Source organism: Triticum aestivum, chromosome 2B (assembly GCF_018294505.1).
Source record: "Triticum aestivum cultivar Chinese Spring chromosome 2B, IWGSC CS RefSeq v2.1, whole genome shotgun sequence".
NCBI lineage: Eukaryota > Viridiplantae > Streptophyta > Magnoliopsida > Poales > Poaceae > Triticum > Triticum aestivum.
Genome location: NC_057798.1, coordinates 383,709,128 through 383,718,138, shown reverse-complemented (window position 1 = coordinate 383,718,138; position 9,011 = coordinate 383,709,128). Strand labels below are relative to the sequence as shown.

The window sequence follows — 9,011 nt, the reverse complement described above, 5'->3', positions numbered from 1 at the left end:
CTCCTCTCCCTGGCTCGCGTGCGTGTGTGTGAGTGGCGGCGGTGTGGGAGGGCGAGAGGGAGAGATCGAGAGGAGTGGCGGCGGCTGCAGGAGGCCCAAGTGGCCGGCTGGGCTAGGCTCTCTTCTCTCACTCTCTCTCCAAAACTCTTAAAAACAGAAAAGCAAAGAAAGAGAAAGGAGAGAAAAGTAAAGAGTGGTGGCATGGGGATCATTTTCCCAGACTCACAAAATGTGCACGATCCATGAAAAATAGGAGTAGGCATGATTAAAAGTTGAATTCAAACTCATTTGAATTTAATTCAAATGGGTTTGAACTAGGACCAGGTTTCCGAAGTTCCCAAAAATGTTGAGAATTTAGGAGCCTCGAAAAAAAAGATAAAGAATTGTTGCCAAGGTTTGGAGGTGAAACTTGAAGTGGAATAGGCATGGGAATTATTTTGCAAGTGTGTTCCGGTTAATTCCAAACTAATGGAATATTTATAATAGCTCCATATTATTAGGAGGATATGTTATAAAGAGAAATCACCATGTGAATTTCCTCAATTTAAATAGATCAAAAGATCTATGCAATTTATTTAGTTGAGCTTTAAAAATTAAATGACATGTTGGCATGATGACATGATGCAATGCAAAAATAAATAGAGCGAGCACAAATGAAACACACGGAGGTCACGAAAATATGGAAGTCTTCTGAAGCGTCGGTCTTGGGGCGTCATAGGCCGGGCCGGGCCGGGCTTGGGCCGGGCCTTAAAAAGCTCACGGCAGAAAACTAAGGCCTAGGCCCTCCCAGGCCCTACCATCGGGCCTGCTTTTTAAGCCCAAGCCTGGCCCATATGGTAAAAAGTCTTAAAAAGCCCTTAGGGCTCAGGGCCGTGGGCCAGGCCTCTTCCTTAAAATGCCAATATGCCAAGCCTAAGTCTGTCCAGGCCCTGTTGGTGGGCTCAAAACTCAGGCCCAAGCCCGGCCCACGAGCAAGCCCATCGGGCCTATGCCTTAAATTTTAGGGCCGAGCCTAGGCGGGCCGACAGGGCCGGGCCAGAGATGGCCAGGACTAACCATAACCATCCATGGCTTTTTCAAGCTAACCATAACCATCCATGGCTTTTTCAAGCTTGCCGGTGACAAGAAATCAGGCGGAGGAGGGGAATCGCGACGAAGGCAGATAGGGTTTGACCCATATCCGAGCGATGAAACCCCATATATACCAGTGTGGTGAGAGTTTTTGCACACCGCGGAAAATTATTTACATGCCGGGTGAGAGTTTTTGCGGGCCGCGATAAATTATTTACATGCCGGGCCACGGATGCGGTTTTTATTCTGGCCAAAAAAATGGGCCAAACCCATATACTCGCTGGAATTATACGGGTCCGCCCCTTTTACAGGGTCTGCTAGAGATGCTCTAAGCTTGTTGTCATGGAAAGCGCACGCAATATAGATAAATGATAAATCAACATCATACAACATTCAGGCATGGATTGTTCACGTCATATTTTTCACAATATGATGATGGAAGGTAAGCTCATGATAATCCAGTTCCAGTTAAGCTCATAACAGAAGGGGCTTCTCCTTCCTCAGGGCAAAACACAAATCTTGTTGACACTTCCCATCTAGAAATACATTCAGAAACAACCTCTCACTGAACAGTCATTGAGAGAATCTGGCGTGCAAGCCCAGGGTCCTGCTGAAGTAGCTCTCTAATGTTGTTCTCCACTTCTCCCAACTGTTTCTCAAGATATTCCTTGGAAGTCTAGCCATCATAAAAACCAATGTGAGTGAGGATCCATTTTACCCTTCAAATTTCGACACAACAGAACAAGGGTCATTCACAGGCATACCTGCATCGACGATATTGCAGTCTCACTATCATTTAGCTTTTTCTCTTGCTCATTTACCATAAGTGATCTCGGCTCCAAAATAAACCTACAAATAAAACGATGTATAAACATGATATTATAAATACAGTTACCATACAAGAGCAGAGCAGTAAGCAGGCCCCTGGCAAAGCTGATTTTCCAGATTTACTTACACTTTACCTGTAAACAATGAAAAAGCCATCAAAACCAGCAGGAAGCAATGCATATTTATATCCAATTCAAAATTGGATGATTGCAATTGCATCATTCGATGTGCAATGATGAAATTCAACCCAATGTGTGCAAAGGAAAACTAATAAACTAAATTTAGTCACCCAACTGAAATGTTCTTTACACAAACAGAAAGCCAATGTTCAACCAGTATAGCAATGGCTGCTAATCACGCAAGACAAACCTACAGCAAAAGTTTTCACATTAAACACCACCCGTATTCACTTGTCACCATTCTGGTAGGTCCACCAATTTCTTCTCCAAGTACACAAAAATTGAAAATAAACTACAAACTACAATCATTGCAAAAAAGGACAGATTTCTAGCTAGCAATAATAAGATGCAGATTCATACTCCTCTACTTAGCTGAAACACAACATTTTTTTATGCATCGCTTCATGATATTATCAGCTGAATTACAAAGACAGCTAATTCCAGAGAGTAAATGATGAAAGCATCACTGTACTTCGTATTGCAACCTGGGTGGAAACCACATGAAAATCATGTTTGAAAGTTGTGGTTGCCTACTTTTTAGCTGCCTGAAATTAGTGAGAATCTCAGTCACTTTTTTATAAGCTGGCTTCTCTTGTGCTGCCTTCATCCCTCCCACGCCGCGTCGGCTGACAGGCGGATCCAGGCAGCATCCTCACTGACAACCTCTGCACGCCACGGCGCCGCCATGGGTCCACAAGCACGAGCGCGTCCTCCTCTCCAAGATGAAGCTACGCAGGCGTCCCTTCCTGCATTCCTAGCTCTCTGTCCAAGTTTGTTGTTTGCTTGCTTGATCTTTTCTCTGGAATGCAGATGAAATATATTCCTCTGGCTCAGTCCCTTGTTTCTCCTCTGTGAGTTCAGGGCATTTTTTTTTTGTTGCCTTGTTCTTCCTCTCCTGCCTCTTTTCCCCATCCCTCAGATATGGGACAACAATGTTGTACTTCTTTGGCATGTTTTTCTTCCGTACTTGCCCGCCCAGAATTATGCCTGATGTTCGATTCTGTGGTTTGGCTGGTTCTCTTATTCCCCGGTTTGATTTTCCTTTACACCACGACCATGATTTTTTTAGTTGTACTCCCCCCTGTGAATTGTGGGGGAAAAATCATTTTTTACCAGGAAAAATGGATTCATTATATATGTGCATGAGAGTCTGCTTTTGTTTATCAATAGACAGCTAGCCACAGTGTTTTCCACTCAAAACTGCTCTCTTGTTTCAGCACTAGCATGTTGGAAGATGAGTAATGAATAAAACAATTTTACTTCTGGTGTAGGTTCTGCTGGAACCAGGGAAGATAGAAGAGTCTCATACAAGGGCAATGTTAACCTTCATGCCGGTACTAACAAAAATGCACTGCTGAATGTTGCTCTTGGGCTGCCAGTTCGTTCGCTCGTTGTTGCATGAATTTATGTAAGACTTACAGCTAATCGTCTGGTGTATAACTGTGAAATATTCTTGTCCTGCTATACAGAATATCTGGGTGCAGTATATGACATGGCATACTTGTGTCGATGGTCCTGTTATGCTTCATGGTTTGTACGAAGGTTCACTAGATCTGACCTGGTAGACTTGGTTCTATCAGGTAAGTGTAGCATCCAGTAACTACTTTGTTGAATAATTCAAGATTAAGTAAGAAAGAAGGTAAATACCTTTATCCATGGTTGGTCGAAAAGGTGAACAGATGAACCTGAACTCTTAGAAGTCCATGCTAGGTTGGTCTAAGAGAGGTGCCATGTATTGAATCAGTGATGTATGTGGTGCTACCAGGTCCCATTTTCATGCCTGTTATAGTTTTTTGGTTATGTAATCCTGTTTTGTTTGCTATTGCCATACGTGTTATAGGAGTGGTTAGCACAGCAATATAGCATTAAATGTCACAGCCATGACCTAACCCAGTAGCTGATGATTCACGCCTTCTCCACAGTTCTATTTGCTTTTATGGTAGTGGTAGCAGGTTGGAAGATTTTAGAGAGCCACCCGCCTCCTGTGGAGCACTGGAGCCTAACAATTGCAACTTTATGTTCAAACTTCTACAAAATTAGTGTATTGTACTACTTCCTGGCATGCCTTACTTTCCTAAGTTTGGGTGCGATTGTAGACTGATAATCATGCTGAACTGATAATGTTACCATGGCAGAAAAAAAAACTGATGTATCATGTATTAGTTTCGATTTCTAAGTGAACTTGGCTCAGTTGTTCCGTGTAATTTTCCCAGTTAGGATTTCTCTTTGTTTTTATACTGCTCTTATATATAACTCAAAAAGAATTTGTTGCTCTCAGTATATATGTGTTTCCTGGCTTACATATCGTCTAATTACCCGTGGTAACACCAGTGAGGATTTTGTTGGTGCCCCAGCGCTTGCACTGATTGCACCGCTGGAGTTATTCAGAGAACAATTTATTTGAAGCTGAAATTATTAGCAAACTTCCTGCGGGCGGGCGCCAAGGCACGCCTTTGGCACTAATAGGCAGAAATCTTGGGAGTAATTTCTACCCTGACAGAAAAGAAAGAGAATAGCAAAGTACGCAGGAAAACAAATAAAAAGATCAAGATTGAAATTATGCACATACTCCCTCCGTTCCTAAATATAAGTCTTTTAGAGATTTCAATGTGGACTACATACGGAGCAAAATGAGTGAATCTACACTCTAAAATATGTCTATATACATCAGTATGTAGTCCATATTGAAATCTCTAAAAAGACTTATATTTAGGAACGGAGGGAGTAGATTACAGGTAGCTTGCACTACTCCGTAACGTACAAGAACAAATTGCAACTATTCTATGATAATCTTCAAAGGATGAATTATAAAGTGTCTACAGAGCAAATTAAAATGTGTGCAAGGCTGGGTGCAGCTTGGAGATCTGCCTATGGATGCCAACTACCTTTTCTTTTAGCGAATGCTGGCTGATTAGCTTATGTTTAGTGCTGGTGGCTAATTAGCTATGGATTTGATCCAGCAAGCGTAATCTATTTAGGCGACACCCAAATGGGCCATACAACCATTGTTAATGGGCTTCAGAGGCTGGAAACAATGGGCACCCCGCCAATCGCAGGCATAACAGGGTTAAAGGGCAAAAAATAGACTGAGAAAAAAAATCAGCCCCTGAAATTAGCATAAAGTGTAAAAGGTATCCAAAAAAATCAAAAAACAAAGTATGTTGGGGAGGTGAATTTCTATAAGCATGTAACATCTCAAGCTCAAAATCAAATTCATTTGGGAGGTATTAATAGAAACAAATTCAGAAAATAGTGGTGAATAGTAAAACACCACTAGATGAACTTATTTTTTACATACCACCAGAATGGATATGAGTTTGAACTAGAAATTTCACATGAGCATCTCCTCCTAACAAGCTGTTTTCTCTTTACAATTTCAGAACTTCCAAATGTGGTTTCCATGGAATTTTTCATCATAACTTGGTTACCACAGGATATTTTCTCCACTGCATCTAAGGGCAGTTACCACAGGATATTTTCTCCACTACATCTAAGTAAGTACAGTTTTGGACACATTTGGCAAAGGCATTGGTGTTGAAGGTGTTCAACAAATTTCGAGCGAAAAAGAAATGACAAATAGCTTCGATGCATCCATTAGAAGAAAAGTAATTCTTACCAATGGCCTTGTAAGTGTTCGTATCATCAGGTAATTGGCTAAGTTCCTCCAGTGTAAGATACGCACGCTTCTTTTCACTCTCTTTAGAACGCATCTGAGTTTGTAGCTGATGAAAGAAGAAAACTGTTGTAATAAATGTTATCGGTCGGGGAATCTTGGGCACAAGTATATATGCTAGAGATACTGAAGGAATTTCTGACAGAAACACCCATTGCAAGGATAGCCACCACCGAGCAAGAAACCCAACAAGATAACATAAATGATCTATTTCAGCAATCTAAATAACCATCAACTCAATAAAATCCCAATAAGATAACAAGATTCATATTATCATTATTTATGGCATGCCCATATATTGCACAAAGACTAAAACAATGTGATAACATTGCGTGTGCATAATGGCTCAAATATATTTCGGCAATCCAAAATCTATCAACTTCTTATTCCACCGATGTTTCAAACTAAGGGCCTGTTTGGGACTGCTCCGCTTCATTAAAATCAGTTTCAATCCATCAAATTCACTTTGGAGCAGTTTCATACAGAAGCTGTAGCACCAGCAAAGAGAATGTTTGGCTTCCATCTAGCTCCAGCTTCAAGAATGGGAAATTTGGTGGAAAGGATCTATTTGATTGGACGAGGGGGGAGAAACGAAGGGGTATCCACTTACTGGTGGCAGTGGTGGGTAATTTCCCCCCAACTCCAGCTTCTAGAGTTTTTTGGAGCACCCACTAAAGAGCTTCGTAGAAAATTGGGAGTTGTACCCCAGATTCTAGTTTTTTTGCGGAGCGGCATATCATGGAGCTACCCCGTTTGACTTGTGTTTTTTGGAGCGGAGCTGAATTTAAGGAGCAGAGCAGTCCCAAACAGGCTCTAAGGTAAAAGTTAGAACATACTGTAAAATATGTAAGTTAGGACAGTTGGAAGGTACTCCCTCCATCCCATAATGTAAGACGTAGTGTTAAAAAACGTCTTACATTAGTGTCAAAAAACGTCTTACATTATGGGATGAGGGAGTACTTATCATTCATCGCTTGAATAAAGATTATGCTCATTAAGGTTGGCATTTACTTTCTTTATGTACACAAGAATTATTTCTACAAGCAATGTACAATATAGCTCAGCCTTTAAAAATGGAGAAGATAATCAATACAGCTTTGAGTGATACACTGGCACCAATTAATTCTGCAGTAATATACCCCGAAAAGCCAAAAAATACTGGCTCTAGACTAGAAACAGAAGAATACCACACCAATTATTATATCATTCAGGAAAAAACAGATCATCTCACAATCCATGGCCCATGTACAATTTTGGTCCTCCTCTGTTCTAGCCAGGGTACTGGATGTCACATAACAGAGTACAACAAGAAATGCACCAGTGCTCAGTAATCACAGCAAAGAAAGCAATGTGAAAACTAGATGACAAGAAATAGATCACCGTAAATTATCCTTAGCTAAACAAAACAGCAAAAAAGCTTTTTAATAAATTAAAGATGTGGTCCAGCGGAATCCAGAGTAAGGAAATATTTGTGTTCCCTCACAAGAACTCAAAATGTTTCCATTCCTTTCTCTGAAATGATCATTTCCTCAGCTATACTTGAAATGAAGTAACTCAACATATAATGCCAACTAATTATAATGAAGGTAGGATCTGATGCAGATTATGATTATACATCGGTGGAACTACATATATGTATGGAAAACTAAATAATCAAACGTTTTCCCTATCTTTCTGTTTTTTATCAAAACATTCAACTGATCAATCAATTTCTGATGTAAAGGGAGTGTTAGGCACCCAATTTTGCAAGAATCAATACATCAGAAACACAATTGCTTTTAGTAGTTTAAATACAAAGAACATCAGGTAGAATCATGAACATCTGCTGCTGCTGGCTAATGCAGCGAAATACGGCCTATGGAATTAAGTGTCATTTAGCGAACTTAAAGCCAGCTCAATAAAATCAAATCAATTACAGACATTTGCTGGGGGGGCTATCTAATGCAGTATGAAAGCTTATCGTAGTGAGTGTCAATGAGCAAACTGAAGAGTCGGCTCAATGATACAAACATTGTTGGGGAGAATCACAATCTAGAAACGGGCAGCAATGCTGTTCGAATAACCACCAAAAGCATACCGCTCGGGTACAAGATTCCAGCGCACGAATCAAGGAAAGGGGTTTCTAGCAAACGGAACATAGTAAGACCGAACATCCCCCCCCCCCCCCCCCCCCCCCTTCCCCACACACAACAACAATCTTTGGAGATGAGATGCCCATGCGTATGCATCGTGACCAAGACGGAACTAATCAGGCTATTTATTTAGAATAATAGTAAGACGAAGCAAGGGTATAGGTTTTGACCTGTTTGATCTTCCCGGTGGTCTCGATCATCCGGCTCTGCAGCTCTACGAAAGCCTGACGCCGCGCAAAGAAGGGTGCAAGTTAGAAGGTTGACACCCAGAGATCAGCCAAGAAAACTTAGCACTTACCGCTCGGTTGGGTTCGTCCGCCATGGAACGGGATCTGGTGAGATGGGGAACCCTAACAGCGAGCTCGACTCCAACAGACAGGAGGGGCACGTGGAGAGTGGAGAGACGACGGCGGGCGGCGCTATTCGGGTCGGCCGGCCACAGGCTAAACCAGAAGCCTGGAGCTATGACGGGACGGGTTGGGCCCGTTCGCTACCCGGCCCGGACAAGGCCAGCTCAACCTTTTCGGTCGACTTCGGCGTCAAGGCCAGCTTCTGCGGATTTTCTGGAATCTGGGAAGAAAGAAAAGGACCGGTGAACATCTCCAATAGGTAATGTAAAAAAGTTGTTTTTTTCCCCTAGGCGATCTAGGGTTCCACCTCTCCTCCGGCGGCAACGTCCGAAGTCCACGTAAAAACTGCTCCGGTGGCCGGATTCCTTCGGCCAGCGGCGGCGCAACTTCGCCTAGCTGTCAGATCACGATCTGCATGGCTGATCTACCAAAGGAGATGGAGTCGAGCGGGGGTCTAGGGAAGAAAGAAGTAGTGCTGGAGAAGGGGAGAGAAGTAGAAGGAGGACGGGTCGAAGAAACAAGCGGGGCGACGGAGGCCAGGGGAGATGATGCGAGGGAGCAAGCAGGCAATATGGGTGCAGGAGTCGATGATGTTGATCTGGATGGTGAGGACCATTGAGAACCCTACGGCCCGGAGGCGGATCTAGAGGATCAAAATTCGCAGGGATGCAGCTTCATGGGGAGGAGGAAGACGACTTGGATCTCTCCGGGGAAGTAGATGATCTGATCAAGGGAGTCAGTTGGCTAGGGCTCTTCCGTGTGCATACAACGAAGCCGT

General features: G+C 42.6%; 1 protein-coding gene across 1 annotated transcript; it reads right to left on the bottom strand.

Annotated features, from left to right (window-relative positions):
- Window positions 1-1,408: 1,408 nt before the first annotated feature.
- Window positions 1,409-8,445, bottom strand: LOC123045039 (prefoldin subunit 1). Its single transcript, XM_044467950.1, has 6 exons — window positions 8,182-8,445; window positions 8,054-8,107; window positions 5,695-5,800; window positions 2,027-2,033; window positions 1,836-1,920; window positions 1,409-1,747 (listed from the first exon to the last, which is right to left on the bottom strand). The coding sequence occupies exons 1-6, from the start codon at window positions 8,203-8,205 to the stop codon at window positions 1,634-1,636; spliced, it is 390 nt and encodes a 129-aa protein (XP_044323885.1). The 5' UTR covers window positions 8,206-8,445; the 3' UTR covers window positions 1,409-1,633.
- Between the last annotated feature and the right edge of the window lie 566 nt (window positions 8,446-9,011).